This window comes from Carassius gibelio, chromosome A3 (assembly GCF_023724105.1).
Source record: "Carassius gibelio isolate Cgi1373 ecotype wild population from Czech Republic chromosome A3, carGib1.2-hapl.c, whole genome shotgun sequence".
In the NCBI taxonomy this organism is placed as follows: domain Eukaryota; kingdom Metazoa; phylum Chordata; class Actinopteri; order Cypriniformes; family Cyprinidae; genus Carassius; species Carassius gibelio.
Window position 1 is genome coordinate 26,094,061 of NC_068373.1, and position 25,324 is coordinate 26,119,384.

A 25,324-nucleotide genomic window follows, 5' to 3' on the forward strand; every position below is an offset into this window, starting at 1 on the left:
CACTGTTGTAAACAGAAGCAGTTCCATGCATGTGATGTATGAGGTCGGCTTTGCGCGAATGCGTCTCTCAGAAGTGTAGAACGCGGAAGCACAGGGGAGAGATCAAAACAAAACAACGGTCACTAATTAGAAGTACAAAACAAGAATTTGTAAAGAAAAATGTCAGAGGATTTTGACATAAGCCAAGAGTAAAAGTAAAGAAACGTTGCTTCCTTTGCTCCTGTTAACAAAGGTTGGTTTTCACGCGACTCACCAGCGAATGACCTCATACAACATCCTCCCGGAGCCTCTTCAATGTAAAACTGTCGGTGCAAGCTACATTAAAGTGATCATTACGTTTTGAATCTGGATATTTTTCTTACAAAAATGGATCTATTCACTACAGGAGCACTTTTTACGTAACTTCTTTTGGACTGATGCACTGCAACACCCGCTGAGTGGCATTAAACAACTCCTGACTGGATTCATCTGAAAGAAGAAAGTCATATTACACACGTAGGATGATTTGAGGGTGAGTAGTTTATGGGCTAACTTGCATTTTGGGTGAACTATACCTTTAATTAAAAAATTACTTGTAACCCTCTGTGACATAAAAAACAACAACAACAACCACAACGAAGCAATTCAGATGTAGGAGTAGCCTTTATTCAGAATGACACTGACAACAGTTACATCGTTCTTGAATCTGAAGGCTTTACAGTTAAAATCACTTGCGTTTCACTTGAATGTGAAGGGGGATTTGACGGCGTGCATTCACAACATTCAGAAACACAAAACCAAACCAAAAGTTCACAATTCATCAAAATGTCACTGATGGGGGTGATGACTGTCATTGTTGGGTACTGAATGGGAAAACCCATGAATTGTTATGGAGAGAACTGGTTTGTGGTGAGAAGGATGAAATGTGTGGGATGGAGTGTAAGGAATAATATTTCGGCAGATGGTTGTGATTTAGGCAACCTCCTCCTCGCCCTCCTCTTCGAACTCGCCCTCTTCGGCGGTGGCATCCTGGTACTGCTGGTACTCAGACACCAGGTCGTTCATGTTGCTCTCGGCCTCGGTGAACTCCATCTCGTCCATGCCCTCGCCGGTGTACCAGTGAAGGAAAGCCTTGCGCCTGAACATAGCGGTGAACTGCTCGGAAATACGCTTGAAGAGCTCCTGGATGGCCGTGCTGTTGCCGATGAAGGTGGCTGCCATTTTGAGCCCGCGGGGTGGGATGTCGCAGACGGCGGTCTTGACGTTGTTGGGGATCCACTCAACGAAGTAGCTGCTGTTCTTGTTCTGGACGTTCAGCATCTGCTCGTCCACCTCCTTCATGGACATGCGTCCGCGGAAGACGGCGGCCACGGTCAGGTAGCGGCCGTGACGGGGGTCGCAGGCGGCCATCATGTTCTTGGCATCAAACATCTGCTGAGTGAGCTCAGGAACGGAGAGAGCGCGGTACTGCTGGCTGCCTCGGCTGGTGAGGGGAGCGAACCCGGGCATGAAGAAATGCAGACGTGGGAAGGGCACCATGTTGACGGCCAGTTTGCGGAGGTCGGCGTTGAGCTGTCCGGGGAAGCGGAGGCAGGTGGTGACTCCACTCATGGTGGCCGAGACGAGATGGTTAAGGTCGCCGTAGGTTGGTGTGGTGAGCTTGAGGGTGCGGAAGCAGATGTCGTAGAGAGCTTCATTGTCGATGCAGTAGGTCTCGTCGGTGTTCTCAACCAGCTGGTGGACGGACAGCGTGGCATTGTAGGGCTCCACCACGGTGTCGGACACCTTGGGCGAAGGCACCACGCTGAAGGTGTTCATGATGCGGTCGGGATACTCTTCACGGATCTTGCTGATGAGGAGGGTGCCCATGCCTGAGCCAGTGCCTCCACCGAGAGAGTGGGTGAGCTGGAAGCCTTGCAGACAGTCGCAGCTTTCTGCTTCCTTACGAACAACATCCAGTACTGAGTCCACCAGCTCTGCTCCCTCTGTGTAGTGACCTTTGGCCCAGTTGTTTCCAGCACCACTCTGACCTGCAATCATTAACATTTAGCACTTTTCAAGAAAAGGCCATATTTTCAACACCTTCTGGCAGCTGTTTCTGGCACCCAAGACCAAGCTCTATCTACTTGAATAGGCAGCTCCAGAAATCTCAAAAACTGGCCAAACTTACATTTGCATAACATAATTCAAACAAGCAACAAAATCTGGCACATACTGTTCCATAAATGGTGTTTCTTGTGCTGAAATAGCATTAAAAAAGGTTTTCAGGTTGGTAAAGCCAATGTGCAGCCAGAGCTTCTAACAGCAGCTGGTGTTGACTTTCGCAGTTAGTGATTGGCTCTTTTATTTAGAAGGCGGGACTTATTGTGCCATCCTGTGTGTTGAACTTTTTCCCATTCATAAGAGTGCACCAATCACCATCAGTCTTCTGACAGGAGTTTGCAGGCATCCACAATGTCATTTTTTTTTTTACTTCTTGCATCCAACAGAAGAGACTAAGCATGTAAAATGATACTGTAAAACATTTGATGAATGATTAGCTTACCAAAAACAAAGTTGTCAGGTCTAAATATTTGTCCAAAGGGTCCAGATCGAACTGAATCCATTGTGCCAGGCTCCAGATCCACCAAGATGGCACGGGGAACATACTTCCCACCTAAACAAAGAGACGATACAGCGGGTCATATAATTTGTTTCAATGTGCATGCAAATTCCTGTACACATGAGGTGAGGATTAAAAGTCTGAGACCACAATATTGGCTTACATTTTGCATAACTAAAAACAATACAAATCAGTATTTTATACAAATCAGCATACAATTTTTGAATGAATGGTCTTTGTGTCCTCCTTTCACTGTAATGATAGCAACACTCAAGCTCTATGAATTGTGTGTCAAACCTAATGATCATGTTATCCAACATAATTTGAGAATGATTTAAAGAGTATCAGCTTGGGTTTTAGCATTTTTAAGTAAGTGCAAAGAAGTTCACAATGTGGTTTGCTTAACTTTCATTAGTGACTATAAAATAATAATTATAATAACATAATTAGAAATGTAATTATAATTACAAATAATTATAGGTATCTGTTGTCATGAAAATTTTAATCTGAAAACTTAATTTCCACTTTTACAGTGTTATTTTAGTATTATTTGTATACTATTATATCGTTTTTATTCATACCGGTATTTTGAATGAGCTTTTATTTTTACTCAGCTGTTCTTTTAATTTCAGTAATGGTGATTTTATTGTGTGCTTTTGTAATTTTAGTAAAAACTTATTTCAATTAGTTTCCAAGGCGGAATATTCATTTTTATTTTATTTATTCATTTTTCTTAATTATTTCATTTTATTTATTCATATTATTATTTATTTATTTGTTAGTGATAAAAACACTGCTTTTACATCCCAGAATTTCAGTGTCACCTTTGGATCCGACTAAATATTTTTGCTGTCATCGAATATGCATAAAGATGCTGAGGATTCTTGCTTCTGCAACCTTTATGATATTTCAAAAACTACCTGTGGCCTCATTGTAGTAAACGCTGATCCTGTCTAGCTGAAGGTCGCTGTCTCCATGATATGTTCCGGTTGGATCAATGCCGTGCTCATCACTGATAACCTCCCAGAACTGAGAGAGAGAGAGAGAGAGAGAGAGAGAGAGGAGGAGGAGGAGGAGGAGGAGCAGAGACAACAGGGCCAAGGCCAGAGAAAGGGAGGGGGAGGGACAGACAGAGACAGAAAAAACGAAGAAAGAATAATATTTAACTCTTAGAAAAAAAGAAATAAGGAATTAAATGAGCATCAAATATGCAGATTTAAAATTTCATGTAAGATAAAAAATAAATAAAAAAATACTAAAGAATATACGATGTTGAGCAAATAATGAAAAGCAACGAAAATAATTAAATTATGTCGATTATTCACTATGAATATTTTCATATATGTGTTTTTAAGAACGTTTCTCTAAGTTGTATTTGGAATATGGTACATTATGTGCATTTTACGGATTCCATGTTATGTTATTTTCTTTCAGCGATTAACGAAATATAGTCAAGACTCGGATGCATAAATGTACTGTATACATATGTAATGCATTTTTATATATTTGCTAAATATTAAATAGCAATGTAGATTTTTTTTTTATCCCGTATATGCTAATTAAACGTAAACTAGGTCATTCTTTGTAGACAGGAGGAACCAATTCCCACAATTCAGTCTCATTAGCCTACGACCAAAAATGAATCACCCTGAAGATATACATAAGGTCAAGCTGTAATAAATGTGCCATAACTGCATGATTAACACAAATAGAAAAGGGAGAGGGGGGGAAACAAAGGAACGTTGAATTCATTCAATCTCCATCGTACAATGAATGAGATGTTTCCTCTACGCACAACGCACCGTCTGTCTTCAGCTCCAAATCGGACAAATGCGCGTTTAAATCGTGCATGCAGATGACAGAAGCTGCAGAATTAATCGAATCGAACTGCAGTGCGTTTCTAGAAGATTCTCTGAAGTGTGGATTAGTCGCCTTGGAGGGCATCGCGTGCAGATTTAAATCTGAGCCATCCTATCTCAAAAAGCAACATAATTGGTGTATTTTACCTTGGCTCCGATCTGGTTGCCGCACTGGCCAGCTTGCAGGTGCACAATCTCGCGCATGATGCTGCAGGAAAGGACGATGGCGGGGATGCAGGAATGTTCTCTCGAGCTGCTTCTTCTGCTCGTCTCTGTCGCTCGGAGGTTAACGCCCGCCTCTGAACTCCGTTACTGGGCTGGACTTGTGGTGCAAGATGACGTCATCGCCATGGTAACCAACAAGACTGGAGGAGAGGAGGAGGACCTTGAGCTCGTGGAGACAGCGGATAGGATGCTGTCTGTGATTTGGACGGAGATGATAGGCGACCACTGACTGTAAAGACATGTCTGAAAACTATTGCAAAGGGAATGGAAAATGGCTTCTCATTACAATAATGAACTACTATGAAACTACCATGGTATTGTTTAACTTGTTTTGTTTTGTAGGAGGCTACACTGGACTGGAGCAGGACCATAACCGCAATAGAGACAGATTGGTGCTTGACAAGTGTGGCTGACACTAAATTATTGCTAGCACTTTAAAATAAGGTTCATTAGTTAACAATAGTTATATACTTTAGTTTACATGCATTAAAATGAACAACACTTTTACAGCATTTATTCATCTCAGTTCATTTTAATTTCAAAATTTGCTAATGCATTATTAACATTAGTTATTGCACTGTTAATGCACTTTGAATTTACATGAACTAACAATGAATGACTGTATTTTCATTAACACCAACAAAGATAAATAAATAATGTTATAAATGCATTGCTCATTGTTTATTCATTTTCTTTAATACATTAACTAATCTATCTATCTATCTATCCATCTATAATACTATTAGCATATAATACAAAAAAAAAAAAACAAACAAAAAAAAACAAGAAAACAAATATTGAATTAAATCTGGAATTTTGAAGTTGAAACAGTATCACACTGTAAAATGTGTTCCTATAATTTACAATCAATCAATAGGGTGTCATCTTTTTGGCACGGTGCCTTTTTCGTGACATTTAAGCCCAGTCTCAAGGCATTTTATTTAGCGGTCATTACAATAATTTGTACTGCATTAGATTAATTCTTGTTAAAATTTATTCAGTAAAAATTAAACAGTACAACACCAAAATGACCATGCTGTGTGAAAATTACACAATTACAATGTAAACAATTAGATTGATTGTTATGCATTTCAGTGTTTATATTTGCCTGTGCATATGTCACAATGCATGAATACATTTATACACAGTATCTATTAATAATGTATTTAATGTGATGTATGGGAAGAAACCACACCTACTATTCAAATCAGACTGCGGGAACATGCTGAAAGATGTGGCTCAACTACCATCGGCTCTCGACATCATTAAAAACTCTTGACTTCTAGTTTTACTAGTTCAGTGTGCTTAGACCCCTCCTTCTCTACTGATGCATGTCAAGACAGACTGAGCTCCATGAAACCAGCGGAGTGGGAACACCTGTAAACTCAACAACAGACTACAATCCCTCCTGTTAAAACCCCAGTACCTGCTGGAGGACATGTCTGCAAACCTTCCCGAAGAGGACCTCTCCTGTCCCGTGTGCTGCGAGATCTTCCAGGATCCGGTGCTTTTGCCGTGCAGCCACAGTTTCTGCAGGAGCTGTCTGGAGCACTTCTGGGAGAGCGCGGTCTTTCGTAGCTGCCCCGTCTGCAGAAGAAGAGCCTCCAAGAAAAGCCCCCCTTCAAACCGGGCCCTCAAAAACCTGTGTGAAGCGTTCCTGCTGGGCAGAGGCCAGGACAGTGCATCTGGAACGAACATCCTGTGCTGGAGACATGGGGAAAAGCTCAAACTCTTCTGTTTGGTGGATCAGGAGCCCATCTGCGTGGTGTGCCAAGCCTCAAAAATGCACAAAGGTCACGACTGCTCTCCCACGGAAGAGGCGGCTCAGAACTGTAAGGTAGAGTTTGACAGTGCCACATTGTTTCGACAAACTGTGTTACATTGTGTCGTGCTCAATGCTGCTGTTACTGGTTTACAGCGGCAGAACACAAGAATGCTGTTTATCAAGTTCACTTTGACATTATCTCAGTGTGTTCGGCCAAAAAGACCATGGCAGACTTTCAAACAACACCTTCAGCATTCATTGTGGCATATGCCTCGATTGTATTCTGGGAAAATGTGATCAACTCTTTCCAAAATGTGACATAAATCTTTCAGAGTATCTTTGTAGAGTTGGATCAGGGTAATGGTAAACGCCAAGGCTTCATAGTTCTTCTGCAGTGGTTGTTCTCAGCTGTAGGTCTGTTCTGAATAAAACAATGCTCAATGCAAATACAAAGCTTATCACGCATTGTTCGGATAGCATTTTATAGAAACATATTGCCATTTAAAAGGGAAGACAAAACACTGGTCAGATATTTTGTATTTAACATAAAAAGATGTGCAACCAATCAAATTTAGGTGAAAATTAATGCTGAGGACTACATGGACAATTTGTGGTAAATGCCCTCAACCCATAAAAACTATGCTATTAATTAAGTTTGTAAGTTCAAGTGTTATTTTATTATCACTGAGATACTATTATAGTTTATATGTATAATTTTTGGATAAGTTTATTTTTTGATTATTATTTGTCATTTAAATTTAAGCTATTTTTTAATTACTTTTTTCAATTTAATTTTTATTCTTTTCTTTAGAAACAAAGTTAAACATATAATTGTTCATACAGTCTTTGTGGGTCAACATAGCTCACTAAACATGAACAATAAACAAATTTATTTAAATCATATACAAAAGACATCCACTTAGAGAAAATTTGTATTTTATTAAAATTTTTATTATTCTCTCTCTCTCTCTCTCTCTCTATATATATATATATATATATATGTATATATATAAACCATGATTACTAAAACTACACACACACGTTTAATTATTTATATAAATGGGGACATTACATAGACTTCTATATTTTTTATATACAGAAAGTTATACACTTTTTAAACTTAACCCACCCCTCCCACTAACACTTACAGAAAACTTTCTAATTTTTTTTCCATTAAAAAAAACTATGTTTTATTTTTATACATTTTTGTACAAACCATCTCATCCCTGAATGGAGTTTTTTTGGCGATTTTGTCAGGTTTTGCTCACTTTTGGGTACATATTTGTCACCAAAATATGGTTAAGTAGGCACACACACACACACACACACACACACACACACACACACACACACACACACACATACACACACACATAGGTATAGAAAAGAATCACATTTAATTACATTTTGTTGCTTTACAGCTTGAAATGAAGACAGACCTCTCTTTGCTTTAATTACATTAGTCTGTTGGGGTATCTCTCTAGAAGTTCTGCAGAACTGCTCAAGTTCAGTTCAATTTGATGATGGTCGTTTGTGGACAGCAGTCTTCAAATTCTGCAGATATTCAGGGGTGTTTAAGTCTGGGCTCTGACAGGCCATGCAGGACACTGTGTGGTCAACACTGTGTGATTTGGGTCATTGTCATGTTGGTATATAAACCTTCTTCCCACTGACAACTTTCTGGCAGACGGCAGCAGATTTTCCTCAACATTTTTCCTTCCGTCCTGACAAGTACTCCAGTCTCTGCTGCAGAGAATCAGCCCATAACAAGATATTACCATCTCCATGCTTTACTGGAGGAAGTTTTCTGGATAATGAGCTAATGGATTTCTGCCAGACGTATCATTTGGTGTTGAGGCCAAATAATTTAGTCTCATTTGCCTCAGACTCTTCAAGGTGTGTTCTTGCAAAGCTCATTTGTGACTGCATGTGGCCTTTCTTGAGGAGAAATGAGCCACATTTGTGGAGTATTTGTGATATTGTTGTCACATGCAGACAATGACCACTCTCTGTCATGGATTCTGAAATGCTCCAGGAAAGCTCTTCTCATGCTGAGCTGAACAAAATGCCCACAGCTGAAATCAAATGTGTTCGTGTGCCACTGAGAAGGTGATAGCTACACCTGATTGAGTTCATTTCTAGGAGGGGGGTGATCCTTTATCCAACTCAGTGATTCCGATGTTGGTGTTATATCTTTCACTTGGATGTTACAGCTGGATAAAACAAAAACTGTGGCCGACTTCATTTCAGGCTGCATTTTCAGTCAAAATTTATTTTATTTCAAGTTTTTTTTTTTTTTAGTTTTTTTTTTTAGTATTAGTTAACTATAATAACTCCCGTTTCTCTTTTATTCTTCATTTAATTTAATTGAGGGATATATGATAGACACCTCTTATGCTGACGCCAATTGATACCCAAATCAAAATTTCAAGATTTTTTTTTTTTTTTTACATACATTAAGGAATATATCCTTGTTTTTTCTTTTAAAGACATTATTTCATTTGCAGGATAAAATGTATGCTGCCATGACGGTACTGCAATGTAAGCTGGAGGTATTCGATAAAGCAAGACAATCTTCAGCTATTACTTTGGAGCACATTAAGGTCAATATTATATTCAGATATGTTGCTTTTCTTAAAAGCTCAGTCAATAGATTTCAATCAATGTCAATTATTGTTATTATTATTTTTTTTTTATCTTAGAATCAGGCCAATCGGGTTGAGAGACAAATGAAGGATGAGTTTCTCAAGCTCCATCAGTTTCTTTATGAGGAGGAAGAGCAGAGGTTATCAGCACTGAAAGAAGAGGAAGAGCACAGGGTTGCTGCTGTGAGAAACAGAGATGATGACGATGCACAGAGGATTTCGTCTCTTACAGACATAATCAGGACAATGGAGCAAACCATAAATGCTGAAGATTTAACATTGCTGCAGGTGAGAATATCAGCATCTGTTGGAAAAGCATGTTCTCATTCATTCACTGAGACATTAATTTGTGTTAATCTTTTACAGAACTTCAAAGCTATCATAGACAGGTAAGAATATCTATGACTTTTTTCGCATTACTTTTTGTTTTGCTGTTGCATCTAATCTTTGACTGATGGGTCGCAACCTAAAAATGGTTCTCAGTGTCAGTGTCACACATTAAATCAATTTGGGATGATAATTGCAACACGTTGAGCTTTTATTATGTTTTTTTTTTGTCCTAAGCATAAACAGTAAAAAAAAATATATATTCTCTGTGGCATGTTTATGTCAGCTACTATAATCAGTGTATTAAAATGAATTCCTGAACTAAAAGATGAACTTCACATTTTATTACCTATAAGACTGAATCAACATTAGCTCACATTTTATTGGATAACACGTACAATTAAGCCTAGATTAGAATATTAATAAATAAATCAAATGTTAAAATAAAATAAAATAAAAATGTTTGCAGAATGTGCAGTACATGGCAGGATCCAGAAGGCATGTCTGGATCTTTGTTGGATGAATCGAAGCATCTTGGGAATGTAAAGTATAAGGTCTGGGAGAAGATGAAGGGAGTTGCACCTTACAGTAAGTATGTCTAAATATGAACCTTAATATCTCAGAGGGTTAATGTAGGGTTCATTTATTTTGCTGCATAGTTCTATGTATTTAATGCTGATAGTACTGCAAACTGTATAGTGGTTTATTTCATAATAACAGCTATTATTAAAACTGTAATAAAATTGCTAAGAGAGAGAGAGAGAGAGAGAGAGAGAGAGAGAGAGAGAGAGAGAGAGAGATCAATGGTTTGAATGATGACCAAACAATACTGAAATAACAAACTTAGAAAATGTAATTGAATTCCAAACTAGTTAACTGTAAATGACAAAAAGAAAACAAAAATGAAGTTTTAATACAGCTAAATACTTGTTTTGATAATGTCAACACTTGAAAGATAACTTCACTTTTGTGACTTTATACTGTTCCCAAAAAGCTGGGGCAGTACCCTTCTAAATGGTATTACTATGTACACTTTAGGTTTTAATATGCACACTTTAGGAATAAATAATGATGTACAATTTCAAAGGATACCACTCCAGTGACCACTTTTGTAGCTGTTTTTGTAGTTTTTGACAGCTATTTTACAGTATGTTTTCAACGTCTGTCTTCATTTGTCAGGTCCAGTAATTCTGGACCCAAACACAGCCCACCCTTGCTTGACGCTGTCAGATAGCCTGACCAGTCTCCGCTATAGCACCCCAAACCAAGGCCTCCCGAGTAACCCTGAGCGCTTCCACATCAGTGCAGAGGTGCTGGGCTGCACTGCCTTCAGCTCCGCAAGCCACAGCTGGGAGATCCAGGTTGGGGACAATGAGGACTGGATCCTGGGCTTGGCCAGTGACAGTGTGAAGAGAGATCAGGAAGTTCCTGCCAGACCAGAGAATGGCTTCTGGACCATCTGCCTACGGGATGGGCAATACAGGGCGATGTCATCCCCCCCAACTGCTCTAAAAGTGGAGGAGAAACTGCAAAGGGTTTCGGTTCAGCTGAACTGGGACGGGGGGGAGGTGATTTTTTCAAACCCATTGCGTCAAGAAATCATATACACATTTAAACATGTCTTTACAGAAAAGTTACTTCCGTACTTCTACACACAAAGTAAGCAGCCTTTGCAGATCCTCTCCAAGCCTGTGTTGGTGTCTACGTGAAAGTATCATCTAATATCTAATATAATACAGAGAAGCTCTTAATAGTACACAACACATGTATTAAATAAATGCAGATTTAAACAGGTTCAACTCAATCAGTATTGTGCAAAGTAGCCCGAGGCCTAATGTGCCTGTGCAAGCTTATCCTCACTGCTAATAAAACTATATTCAAACAACTGCAGTTTCTAAATCTGTTTCAATGGTATTTGTCATTAAAGATTACATGCATGCAGCGTGAAATGCCACAACAACTTCGTTATTTTTTTCATGTGAATAAACCAACTCGCCACATCCCTGCTAGAAATTGTACAATTTTACAAAAAAATAACAACATTCCTATCCCTATCAAACTACTATCATCATTACAATATGCTTTCAAAAATGAAATCAAAATAACAAAAATGTAACAAATTGTGTATAATATATTTTTCATGCTTCGTATACTGTAATACCCATTCTGAAGTTATCCTGAAATATATTTGTATGGGTTCCTGAAGGCTAACCTTCGGGTGAAAAGGATAGCTGATATTGTAAAAACTGCAGCTGTAAAAACCTCTAGAAGGTGTGTACACATATTTTACAAAGACAGAACAGGAGAGTCTGGTTTGCAAAAGAGAGTTTTGTTTAGACACTACATGTTCTCTTTATTTTTGAGCCTGAGGTTTTTTAAACCTGTGAAGACTAACCATTTTCTCCAGCATGTGCACAATCAAGACCACTTTCAGATGTTTGTCTTTATAATTGCTACTCTAATAATGTCCAACAATGCCTCTTAGATATTTCCTATAGCTGATGTCCTTTTCAAAAAAAGACTTGTTCATAGATCAATTAATGACCCTTTTTCTTGGTTACACCATTACCGTGGTAGGTCGTGGCCATGCAGTGTCCATTTGAGTATTATTAAAAAAGTTATTAAATACCATTGAGAGCTATTTGTTAAAATAGTTGCAGTTATTAATGTTATCCAGTTCTCAACTCACCTGTAACCTGGGCCAACTGTAAACTGTACTTGACCCTATATGATAAGTGATAAGTGATAAGACTTGTGGTAAGTCAGAACCAACATTGCCTTATGGGATCATATTTTAACTTCAACAAATGTTAGGATAAATACAAACAGCTCAAACTTGCTCTGTTAACACATGGTGGCGCCACAAGCCTTCAAATAAACCTTTTTATGTCTATTTGGTTTTTTTCAGTCACGTTTATTTAGATTGTTGCAAAATAAGCTTTACAGTTATAGACAATAATATAGTGATTCTATAATGCAAGCAATATTCAGATCTGCTGTAATATGGTTATAAATTAATGCTTAGAAAATTATAAACTGGGTATAATTAAATATAGCATTGTTTTTAGAAAACGAATTCAGTGTTACAGTTCATCAGACATAACTGAAAGAGAATCTTAAACCTCCAGTACAATATATTTCTACACATATCCAAGTTTATGTTATGATTGTTTCTATGATTATACATGATTATAGGTAGCAGACTGGTGAACTAGTGGAATTCAGTTACTACTACAGAAGTATGTTAAATCATTTTAACAGCATATTTCAGACGCTGTTGATGTCATTCATTTGAGGGCTTCTTTTTTTCCTTGCAGCTTACCTTCTCTGAACAAGATTCTGGTAAGAATGGTACTTTCTCTAAGCGGGATAAGTAAGTTAAAGGCTGGATCGTGCTGCTGATGTTTACGAAGGCAAAACATACTGGCTGCACATAGCAAGTGAAGACCTTATGGGGATAGTGGTCTTCAAAGGGGAACAGAGCCACTGGAGGGAGATAGTTGCTTATGATTATGATCAAAATAGACAGCACCATCTTAAAGGCCTTTCTTTTCATAGGATTCATCTCATCTTTACCAGAACCTCGTGAGCGTTTCAGGGCCCAGAGGATGGCCACGTTACACACCACCATCCAGGTGAACGCAAACAAGACCTCTCCAGTGAAAACCTTCTCAAAGTTTGGTACCCCACCAACAGTTTTGGCCGAAGCATAGGCAAAAGTGAGCAGAAGAACCACGATGGTCAGGCCGATCCTGTATTTGATGGCCTTCAACTGTCCGAATGCGATGGGAAAGAGAACGGCTATAAAACGATCCAGACAGACGCAGGAGAGGAAGAGCGGCCCACTGGTGTCCTTCACACCGTATGAGAACTTCAACGCCATCCAAGCCATGGTGCTCCTCCAGTGGAAGAGATTGAGGGATGAAATGATTGTCATAAATCCAAAGTAGGCGTCCATGAACGCCAGGCAGCCCAGGAAGATATCAGAAGTTAATGGTTCATTTCGGGTCTTTATTAGGTTTGCGAGCACCAGGATGTTGGCAGGTATTCCAACGATCACATTGAAGCATTGTATGGCTAGGTCAAAAATGATACCACTCACCATTTGTTCGCACCCTTCAAACACACTGTCGGTGTGTGTCGTGTTGACTGAATCGGTCGTCAGGTTGGAGGAGGGCAGGCTGCTTCTGAGGATGTAGCTGGAACTTGTGTCGTAGCGTAGCTGACTCTCCATGAAAAATGAGAAACTGAAACCACAAATGAAATTCTGGAATAAGCGAAAAGGACAAATGTTATGTTAACTGAACATATTAACATATTCTGAATGCCAGTTGACATTATTGATAAATGTTTTTGAGATAAATTTCAGATTTAGATCTTTCATTTTTAGAAAGATCCTTGCATGATGACCAGTCCTGCTTCTGGAGGGTCTCTGTCCTGCAATGTTTGGCTCCAACCCTAATCAAATAAACCTAAACAAGCAAATCTATGTGTTTATGATTACTTGAAAATAAAAGTAAGATGTGCTGCAGAAGGGCAGGAACTTAAGTCTGCAGGAAGGTATAGCCCTCCAGAATAAAGTTCGGCTCCCCTTATTCTACAGTTTTTTTGGTGGTATTAATTTTGTTTAGTAATGATAATTTGACCGGATTCAGTCTTAAGGGCAATTTGTAGATCATCTAAAATTTTGTGGCAATACATCAGCTATGACAAACAGTGTCTCCCCTTGAGGATGTTATCATGTTATCCCGTTGCATATCCCCAGAGTAGTGGCGCCACTGCACAAACACAGGTACACAGAATACACAAAAACACATCTGTGCAGAAACACCTGTCAAGAGGGAATTCCATTGGGGTCCATACAAAAATGACATGAGACCTGCCCTGTTTCCTCAGCGTGGATATATAAGGGCTGGCTTGGCTGTATGTGAGGCAGCTGCACTTGTACATTGTAGTACAATAGTATTTATACAACATGAAAATGTATTTTGTTGCATGATTGCATGATTTCAATTTATGATTAACACAGTGTTTCACCAACCCTGAAGTACCCCCAACATTGTACACTTGGTGTGTCTCCCTAATCCACTTATTTTGCACAGCAAGTAACAAAAAAAAAGTTTAGTAAAACTTTAATGCATATGAAAACTTCAGTTGTTTTGCACATTTATTATTTACTATAAAACATTATATGTGAAAGACTGAGGGACTTCTGTGATTCATCTGTCTCCTTTATAGAAGAGCTTACGGGAAGCACCACCCAGTTAAACCTAAAGGGACAGTGAGCTCAATGTGTTCTTGTCATGTCATTCTCTGTACCACTTGTCCACTGGGGCCTCAGAGGGGCCCCTGTGACCCAGCGCATGTCCCTGACCTACTCCCTTCGCCTTCAGGCAAAACGCTCTCCAGTGGCACCTCTGCTAAACAATAAGGAGGCTCCCAGGGATTGACACTGTTAATCAACTGTGTTTTTCTCCTTCACCTCTGGGGACATCAAGCAGCTAGATGTGAACAATGGAAATTTGATTTTGATAAGTTCAAATATTTGATAAGTCATTGTTACTTGAGAAGTCTGTTGTGAGTGGTTCCCGACCCTGCTCCCAAAGTACCTCCAACACTACATACTTTAAGTGTCACCATAATCAAACATCCTTTATTCAGCTTGCTCATCTTCTGAAATGGGTGTTAGAAATGGAAGACATCCAAAATGTCTAATGTTGGGGTACTCAAGGACCACAGTCTGGAAACATTTCTCGAAATCAATGTAATTCCCAATTACAAGTCAACATGAAACACAGAATTGACCGTATACTTCCTTAGTGCAAAATCCTGGTCTTACTGTGTGTGATTCAAAGACAAAACGTTTGTCTTTGTTTCATTAAAATGTAATTGCATAAGCTATATTTGAAACAACTTTATTTTTCCACAGACATAATCATAACACTATGGTTAAGAAATATCCAGAATAGCTGACTACAACCCAACCATTTCTCTGTTGCAGCTGTGACAAAAACAGGACCAGCTTAGCAAATGAACAGATGAAAGAAGTGGTGTTTTTGACTGATTTCAGGCTACATATTCTGTCCCTGTTGGAGAAAACATCATCAGTTGGTAAAAGCAGTTTGCAGCAGTTTAGGAAATGCTAACTTTTATTGAGCTACTGGTCATTTTTGGTGATCAGCTCCCAGCACTTCTTTCTTTCCCACCACCTCTGTCACTTCTACTGAAGACAAAAGTGTAGGGCGATGAATGTCCGTTAATAGTGCTGTACAACAGAGGTCAAGCTAGTCAGGTTTCATAATAAATGAAACCATTAATAAAAACTCTCACCAGGCGATTGATTTCATAATCTCTAATTTTCAACAAAAGCATTATACTATGCAGATGCTCTGTTAAAAACTGATTCTGTGTGAGCCTGGCACCTGGTACCTGAGCCTGGCACAGAAATTAAGGCTCAATTGATTATAATTATAATAATGTTTGCAATATTAATATTATGACACTGTTGCCCCTATATTGTGAGTAATTTGTCGAGGCCCAGCAGTATGAATGCAAAGAGAACTTCTTTGTCTTATTGTTTCAGTCAATGAAGAAGACTCATGAGTAACAAATCTTATATTATTAGTAGTGACTCTTGTTCTCTCACCTATAGTGAAAAATAATTACAGAGGAATGTTAATCAGTTGTGGAAACTAGAATCATTCTCCAGCATTGCATTCAATGTGATGTCTCAATTGTGCAACATTTCAAAATCACTTAACTGTTTCGATCAGCTCATATTGTTGATGTTCTCTTCTTATTTTATTTTACATGTCTTAACATTTTGTAATGTTGTTCAAAAGAGCAAGTATCTGGTGTTTTATTTAAAATTATTAAAATAAATATTTTTTTTAGTTTTTTGGTCATTGTCTAGATAGTAACATTTTTGAAATATCAGCATACTTTGTTAATACTAGTTACGAAAGGGATAAAAAAAAAAAAAAAAACGGTCATATCATGCAAAAATTTGAAAGCTTAAAAATGTACCAAATGTACCAGCTCCCGATACCAAAACTGTCATTTTATATTGTAATATGAAAAATTAATGATAGTTAATTCAGAATAGTTAAACATACTCCAAGCTCAATCCAAACAACTGCAATATTATCATGATTTTTACCAAAACCATTTATTTAATGTAAAAAGCCTGTGGTAACATAATGACATTATATACAGCCATGTATAACACTGGAAAGAGATAAAAGACAAGAAAGCATGCTTCTTACCAGACAGATGTTTTAGGTGTAAAGGTGCGGGTCAGATTGTGGAGTTGCCTTTATAAACATCATGAGGCCAGGAGGAATTACAATTGTTGAGAGGAGGCAGGGTCTTTTTTTGAGATGCTTTCTGGACTCAGTCCCTGATGGTGAATTAGACTGTGTTTTCAAGATTCTTCTGTCCTCGCAGGATCAATGCTGTTTTGGTGGGTGTTTTCTTGGTAAAAGCTCACAGAGTGTGTTTTTTTTAGAAATTACTGCTTAAGATGAATGTACATTGTTCGAATCATATATGAATCCAACTTTATGATGGGCTTTTGTGGGGATAAAAGACATTTCTTTTAGTTTTTACTTCCTGCAATCGTCCCACCTGTCCATTTTGGGATCATAAACCATCCATTTTCCTTGAAGTAATTAAATTGCTCATTCCAAATTGACAAAACATTTAATTTAACATATACACAGTATTTAAAGAATACATCTTACAAATCTACAGTGCAGCATTATTACAAAGATTACTATGATTAAGTGTGTCTTTTTAAAACCAGACAATGAATAGACTTGATAAAGTCAGTCAGAGAGAATAAATGGGTTTAGGTGAGCTATGAGACCAGCATCGGTTGAGATTCATCCCGTCACACAACACCTCTCCCCTGACTCCGACTTACATGCTCCAAAACTCGGTCTGGGGGCTGATTTGCGTCTTGGGACTGGTCCTGGTTTTGTACCACCGGCCCAGAGGCCCTCATGTCAGTCTCTAGCCCTCATTCACTGCACACCGAGAGCACAGGTGCAGGACTCTGCTGCCAGTATGTGCACTCACATGTCTGTTGTGAGTTACTATATGCATTTACAACTTTAAGGATTGATGATCTCTTGATGAAGTGTTTCATGGAATACAGACCAGTTGGATAACTTGATTTTATGATTATTTATCAAGGCTGTGAAATAACACTTATTATTTTAATTTTGAAATAAGTGACAAAAGTTATTTTCAAACAGGCAAGTCTCAACTGTTCATACCCATTGGGGATCAATCTTAATCCAGACATCTTCTTCCCTATGGAGTCTATTGCTACTCTAACACAACTGCATATAATATTTACTCCAACTCCATAACCTTAATTGCCTAGTTCAAGTGTGTTTAAATAAGGTAGATCTTCAAGAGCAGGATTGAGCTTTAGCATGGATACTGTAACCAGAATACCATCATGCCATTTTATGTCCATGAGACACTACTTTTATAAGATGTGAAGTGATGTGAAAACCAAGTATAGTAACCCATACTCTGCATTTAACCCATTCAAGTGTGCACACACATTAGGAGCAGTGAGCAGTGAACATATACACACCTGGAGCAGTGGGTAGCCATTTTTGTTAAGGCACTCTGCAAGTAATTGGGGGTTTAGTGCCTTGCTCAGGGGCACTTCTTCTGTGGGTATTGAGGGTGAAAGAGAGTGCTGTTCATTCATTCCCCAATCTACCTTACATGTAATGCTGTTATTGGGAATCGAGCCTGCAACCTTTGGGTTACAACTAATACTCTCTTACCATTAGGCCACAACTGCCAACAGTTCCATTCCAAACAGCATAAATGAACATAAACCAGAAGAATTGCTCATGGACACTGTACTTGGGTTACCTCATTCATCCATCCACCTTCCATACTGTTAAATTAAGGTAGATCTCATCTTATACAGCTTTATTCATCCATCCATCCTCCATCTATCCACCCATCTATCCATCTTCCATACTGTTTTATCTGCTGTAGGGTCACAGAGGAATGGTAAAGTCTAGTCATAATGAAGGTGGATAAGTAAGAAGCCAAATTAATACTTTGCTACATACAAATTGGAAAGTATGATCTTTTCTTGGACCAATCAGCAGGTACAGGATATTTGTTTTAAAAAAGGATTAAAGTTGCAAGCTTGCTAAATGCTTAAAGATTTTATAACAACCATGCGGTTAATATTAAGACTTAGGCAAGTCTTCATCAGAAGATTTAAAATGTTAACCACATGGTTTGTTATAAAAAAATTGTTTGGAGTATTTAGGTAGTGTGTGAGGTCTTTCCTTTTTTCATTTGCATTTTTGTTTTTTGTAATTTGCACCTTACAAAACATTACATCAGTGTGCATTATTTTGACAAAAACTACAGATAGTAAACAATTGATTATCAAGCAAAATGTGCTACGGGCTGTTCCCTAAAAATCTCGAAACCATTTAAGTTATGCTAATTATGCAAAACTTTTCAATGGGTGGATTCTGTTTAAATTTGTGTGTTAGGGCCATATACTAAAACTTTACTAAATACCCTTAGAAACGCCAATCAGGAAACCTACCACTGTTGCCATGTTCTATATTACCATACTTTTAATTACAAGTCTCCCCTCCATATTACCATAATTATAACATACACTGGCTGACAGCACAATGAGAACATTGTCTTAAACTATCCACTTGTTACTGCTTGGACATTAAAAGCAGCAGAAAGAGGGAAATATGTTCCAATGCCATAAAACATTGTTCACTGGCATCTACAAAACTACAAATTCTTTGATATTGAAATAATATTAACGCAACATACGTAGATCAAACATAGTACAGTATATGTGTGTGTGTGTGTGTGTGTGTGTGTGTGTGTGTGTGTGTGTGTGTGTGAACGACTGAATTAGCTTTTCTGTATTTATTGCTTCTGTGCATGTCTGTTAACATGTGAAGCTGTTATGAGAATCTCATGCACCAATATTTTGCACCTCAGTGTTGACCTGATGGTGATGTAAAGGCAGTTTACATTTAACAGAATGCAGCATACATTTATGCCTTCTCATGCCCCTATTCATCTGTAAACAAACAAACATAGAAATGGAGGTAGCTGCATGCATTTCCTCTTTTAACAGGATCATGAAACTTAGAAATTTTGTTTATATTTCAAATATAAATAGATATTCAAATCGATCTAATAAGTGGTTCAGGGCCCGTTTCAAACTTGCTAAGTATTATATTGAGGCTTTGTTGCATCCTATTGTTTCAAGATTCCAATGGTTCGCCAATAGAAAGAGTTGGTCTGTTAAACCCACTTCTCATGTTCGTTTTTAGAATTCAGGTTGATGTGAATAAAAATAGTGATTTTTTTTTTATTATTATTATACTGACAGGTTACATTGTTACATGGTGGCAGCAAGTGTCTTTGTTTCCTTGAATCATTCTCTCAACCATTTCTTTCTGATTCTAAAAAGCTGATTTATTCAGGAATGAAACACGTTCTTTACTAGTGACCCATTCAAACATACAATTTGTTTACCGATTCATTCATTCATTTTTTTTTATCTACTAAAATCTTTACCCCTTTTCTCAAATAGAGCCGATCTCAGATGCCTATCTTTGTGATGTCACCCAGACAGGCCCCTCCCAAGATAGTTTGATTGACAGTAGTGTTCCAGCCATAGACTATACCAAAACATGGATGTAAAACTTTAAGGCGTAATATAATTTAAACGGATGAGTTATAAAAAAAATTCACCCTCTCACAGTTGTCATGAAGGGCAAAATTAGCTATATAGACCAAATAATTTTTGGAACCAGGCTATAAACAAATGTTTTTTTTTCTGCTGTAAAGTTGGACATTTTAACATGGGGAGTCTGTGGGATTGACTGCCTTTTGCAGCCAGCCTCAAGTGACCAGTCGATGAATTACAGTTAAAGTCACTTCCGTGTGGGTTTCACGAGCGAGAGCAGGAGGTTATTGCCACTTGGTTTCAGAATAGACTGGACTGGTGTCTTACCTTAGACCTGCCCTGAGTGAACGGTTCACCATTGTTTCACAGCAAGAGCAGATGTAGACAAAAATGTGTCCTAAGCGATTGTGGTGTTCTGTTGTTGGATGTTATAATGAACATAGCAGTCCTCATTTACTCCTGACATCTGAGACACTGAAAATGCAGTAGATTACTTTTGTTTCTGAAGGTAATGCACCCTTGATCTACCTAAATGTGTCTATGTTTGCGCAAATCATTTGTGGTACAGCTTCACCAGAAGAAGTGAGTAAGCAAAGTTTTTTAATGAATCTTTGCAAATTTGCAAATCGCCTCTTAAATAATCTGCTAATTAGAAAGTTTTACAATGAATGCAATCAAAGAAAACGATCTCTCTGAGATTGGCTTGCAAGAGAGGGGCGGGGTCAGCAGAGCTCATTAACATTTAAAGGAAAATGCTACAAAACGCTTACTTTGAAAAGAGCTGTTTTCGACAGGGTAAATATTATTATTATTATTTTTTTTTTATTTTTTTTTTACACTACCATTGAGAAATATTAACCAGACTATGTTACAGACATTCATTGAGACCCTAAAGAATCAACTTGTGGAAAATGGGCATCAGATCACCCCTTTAATCCTTTAAATCTAATTTAATTTCTTATTTGTTTAAATTATGTGTGCACCCACACTACCTCTACTACTATCTCTGATGTGGTTGTTTCATGTACTTAATGGTTGCTTTGTGATCTAACCTTTTGCCAGAACATTCTCTTTTCAGTCCAAATTTCACTGAAACTGCGCACTTCAAAAGTATTTCTGAAATGAGCTCTGTCCAGTGGACATTTCTCCTTAAGATGACAAATGATCTGAAGTAACTCTTCAAGACCACTTACCATGTTCTTCTTCATGAGTTTCTAATGGAGAGTTTGCCACTAGTCTTCACTGAGATGTTCTGAGAATGCAGGCTCTCCGACTTGGAAATCGAGGAAAGACAAAAACGGCAATCTGTGGAATACACTGAGGAAAGACAAAGAGGGCAATCACTTTCCTAATGTAGAAAGAAATCACAAACGTATAGATCTCAAATCTGCTCAATGACAGCTTACCTTTCCTGTGAAAAACTAGTGCAGACCAATTTTCTCTTGAAGGCCAGATTGCTCATCCTCCAGCACAAACATCTGGATCATTGGGGTGGTAATGATTTGACTGAACCAGGGACGTCTAAAGATTGAAGTAACATGACACAAAACTGAGCATAAATAATGAATTTTAAATTAGTTTATCTTTATATCATGCTGATTTGCTGCTGCGCTGACTTTTCCATCTAGGTAATGTGGAAGAAACCTTATCTGTTCATTACTGGTGGTTTAGACCTGATGACTCTTAAAGTGACACACAACTGAGACAGAAAGAAGATGGCCAGTTGAAATGTCATGTGTCAGTTAAATTATACATTTATACATTTTTTAATTATGGATGTAAAATAAACGTTTAAAGAAAAGATTTATATAGATTTATGTCTGGGATCACAAACAACTTCTCTTTTTTATGTTCTTGTCTGTAACACAGGATGGCGCCACAACTCTTTAAATTAATGTTTGCATGTTTTATTTGTCTGATTTAAACAAGATACATTAAGGCTTGAACATTTGAAACGATGTATAAATTACAGTTAATAACATATCTAGAAAAGGAGTCTGAAAACATCAAGTTAATTATAAACACCTAACAAGTTCAGTTTATTCTAGATTCAGTTGTCTCCTTATTTACATGATTATTTTGAAAAGGGAAGAAATGCAGCTACTACTTTACATTTTATGATCAGTGTCAGTATGTTTGTATTAGAGGAAGGTTATCATTTGTTTGAGGGCTTCTCTTTTTCCTTGCAGCTTAACCGCTCCACACAAGATTCTGGTAAGAATGGCACTTTCTCTAAGCGGGATAAGTAAGTTAAAGGCTGGATCGTGCTGCTGATATTTACGAAGGCAAAACATACTGGCTGCACATAGCAAGTGAAGACCTTATGGGGATAGTGGTCTTCAAAGGGGAACAGAGCCACTGGAGGGAGATAGTTGCTTATGATTATGATCAAAATAGACAGCACCATCTTAAAGGCCTTTCTTTTCATAGGATTCATCTCATCTTTACCAGAACCTCGTGAGCGTTTCAGGGCCCAGAGGATGGCCACGTTACACACCACCATCCAGGTGAACGCAAACAAGACCTCTCCAGTGAATACCTTCTCAAAGTTTGGTAGGCCACCAATGGATTTGGCCGAAGCATAAGCAAAAGTGAGCAGAAGAACCACGATGGTCAGGCCGATCCTGTATTTGATGGCCTTCAACTGTCCGAATGCGATGGGAAAGAGAACGGCTATAAAGCGATCCAGACAGACGCAGGAGAGGAAGAGCGGCCCACTGGTGTCCTTCACACCATATGAGAACTTCATAGACCTCCAACCCATAGTGCTCTTCCAGTGGTAGAAATTGAGAAATGCTACGATTGTCATGAATCCAAAGTAGGCGTCCATGAACGCCAGGCAGCCCAGGAAGATATCAGAAGTTAATGGTTCATTTCGGGTCTTTATTAGGTTTGCGAGCACCAGGATGTTGGCAGGTATTCCAATGATCACATTAAAGCATTGTATGGCTAGGTCAAAAACAACACCGGCCACCATTTCTTCACACCCATCGAACACACTGAAGACATGTGTGGCATTGACTGAATCGGTCGTCAGGTTAGAGGAGGGCAGGCTGCTTCTGAAGATGTAGCTGAATCTTGTGTCGTGGCGTAGTCGACCCTCCATGATGTTCAAAGAGCTGAAATTTGATTTTAGAAGAACAGGGGAAAATTATGTTCATGTACTCTTACTAATATGCTAAGCTCACAAATTCATTTTTAAATATAATATTAGACTGACTGAAATCAGGTGCACAGTGTGTTTTTCTGTCTGCTTCTTGAGCCATTTTGTGCTGCTTCTGCTTACAATATACTCACAAACCTAAATGTTTTACCTAATAAAGTAAAACAAAGGGCCGAAAATATTCCCATCTGATAGGGGGATTTAAATTCCTAACATTTGGCAACCCAAAGCATGAAATCAATACATGATGATAAGGTCATGTCAGTTTCGTCTTGTCTTCATCTCATCTTAATCATTGGAAAAAAGGATGTCAACAAATATTTTTTTTTTTCATGGTATTCATTAATGAAATTAACAGTATTTTAGATGAGGAACTGAGGACCGTTTTACAGCTTGTACCATGTAATAAAAGATGTAAAGTCTGCAAAATGAAATTATATATTCCAGCTGAACCATTCTCATCATATTTTACGCTTATTTTATATTTACTGATGTCACAAATTGTTTTCTCATTGTGTCCTTGAGACAAACCAGAGAAATAATTGTGGATCACGTCACATTTGGTGATCTAACAATACTCAGCTATCACAAACAGACAGGAGGATCTCCCCCGAGGATGTTTTCCTGCATATTCCCAAAGTAGTGCAGTCAACGCACAAACACAAGCACACAGGAACACATATGTGCAGAAACACCTGTCGACAGGGACTTCCATCAGGGGCCGTACAAGACATGAGACCCGCCCCTGTTTCCTCAGCATATACATTATATATGGACAGACTTCACTATGATGCAGTTGCATTTGCAGAAACACTACTCACAATGTCCAACATTAAACATTTTTTTTTTTGCTAGCTCCAGTAGCATAAATGACATTAACACACTGTGCATAAAAAAACACATTAAACTGCAAAGAAACTTATACAATTGACTACATAGATATTTGGTGCATTAATAGAAGAGGTCATAAGTATGGTAATGTGATCATCAGTTTTGCAAACTAGAAACACTTGCAGGAATGAAACTACTATCATGAATGACTACCACCCTGCAGAAAATAAATAAATAAATCGTTGTCACTTTAGATTAAGAATTTTAGTTTTTGCTTTTTTTATGCAACTGAACTCTAAAATGTAGTTGACTTTTTGTAGTTTTTTAAGTTTTCCATTTTTTTGTTATTTTCTACCACTGGTTTTCTATTAGTGTTATACTCCTGATTTTGACAACAGCGCTGTTTGCAACATTAATTTACAAATAGCTACTGTATCTCCCTATTAGTCTCAGCTTCAGACGTCACCCCCACGGATCGTTGGCTAATCGTCTGATGCATATGGGACGCAAACGTGGAAACACTTCAGGAGTGTCGAAGTCATAGTCTGATTGGTTGAATTGGACAGGAATTCTGTGAGAGGTGTGTGTCGTGTTCTTAAACGCTCTGTCTGGAAACAAGGATGCCGTAATGCCAAACCTCCTCACTAAAGAAGTAGGTCATCATGCTAAAACTTTGATGAAACTAAGATGAGCACTTGTCAGGATCAGATTAACGCTGGATTTTCAAAAGTATGTGAAATATTTAAAGTTTGTGGCATAGAATCTTTAATCGTCTGAGAGTTTTACACACAGATCTATTATTGTGGCGACATTTCCACGCCCTGAAACGTGACGGTGAATGAACTGTGATTGGTTGATTGACGTGTCAGTCAAACGGCCTCAGGGGTGGGCCTTGGCCAATGAAAGCTGCCATGACTTCAAGACCTTCAGTTTGAATTGAATTTGATTAGGAGGCTTTCTAGAATTGACGCTATTTATTAATTTCTTTTTGAGCTTTGTATAATAATGGCCACTTTGTTTGATAAAGTGTGCAGAAAAGGAAGTTAGGTCTGTTTTAGCACCTTTTAAATCTTTATTTATTTATTTATTTTTTAAGAAACATTCTTTGTTATAAGACATTGCTTACATATGGAAGAGTACGGAAGAGGATTAGGGCCACGCAATTATAAAAATAAAACCATCTCAAGATTAAAGTCATTAAAATGCAAGATTAA

At 38.1% G+C, this 25,324-nt stretch overlaps 4 protein-coding genes across 4 annotated transcripts; 1 reads left to right on the forward strand and 3 right to left on the reverse strand.

Annotated features, from left to right (window-relative positions):
• Positions 1–623: 623 nt before the first annotated feature.
• tubb4bl (tubulin, beta 4B class IVb-like) lies at positions 624–6,239 on the reverse strand. The gene is made up of 5 exons (XM_052552883.1): positions 6,092–6,239; positions 4,588–4,894; positions 3,502–3,610; positions 2,525–2,635; positions 624–2,009 (listed from the first exon to the last, which is right to left on the reverse strand). Exons 2-5 carry the CDS (start codon positions 4,642–4,644, stop codon positions 952–954), a joined length of 1,335 nt encoding a protein of 444 aa, XP_052408843.1. The 5' UTR covers positions 4,645–4,894; positions 6,092–6,239; the 3' UTR covers positions 624–951.
• LOC127953623 (nuclear factor 7, brain-like) lies at positions 6,104–11,273 on the forward strand. Its single transcript, XM_052552858.1, has 6 exons — positions 6,104–6,502; positions 8,938–9,033; positions 9,133–9,363; positions 9,442–9,464; positions 9,872–9,990; positions 10,582–11,273. The coding sequence occupies exons 1-6, from the start codon at positions 6,104–6,106 to the stop codon at positions 11,109–11,111; spliced, it is 1,398 nt and encodes a 465-aa protein (XP_052408818.1). The 3' UTR covers positions 11,112–11,273.
• Positions 11,274–12,685: 1,412 nt separating this feature from the next.
• LOC127953715 (G-protein coupled receptor 183-like) lies at positions 12,686–13,636 on the reverse strand. Its single transcript, XM_052552990.1, has one exon. It carries the CDS (start codon positions 13,634–13,636, stop codon positions 12,686–12,688), a length of 951 nt encoding a protein of 316 aa, XP_052408950.1.
• Positions 13,637–22,271: 8,635 nt separating this feature from the next.
• LOC127953707 (G-protein coupled receptor 183-like) lies at positions 22,272–23,222 on the reverse strand. Its single transcript, XM_052552979.1, has one exon. The coding sequence runs from the start codon at positions 23,220–23,222 to the stop codon at positions 22,272–22,274; it is 951 nt and encodes a 316-aa protein (XP_052408939.1).
• Positions 23,223–25,324: the final 2,102 nt, after the last annotated feature.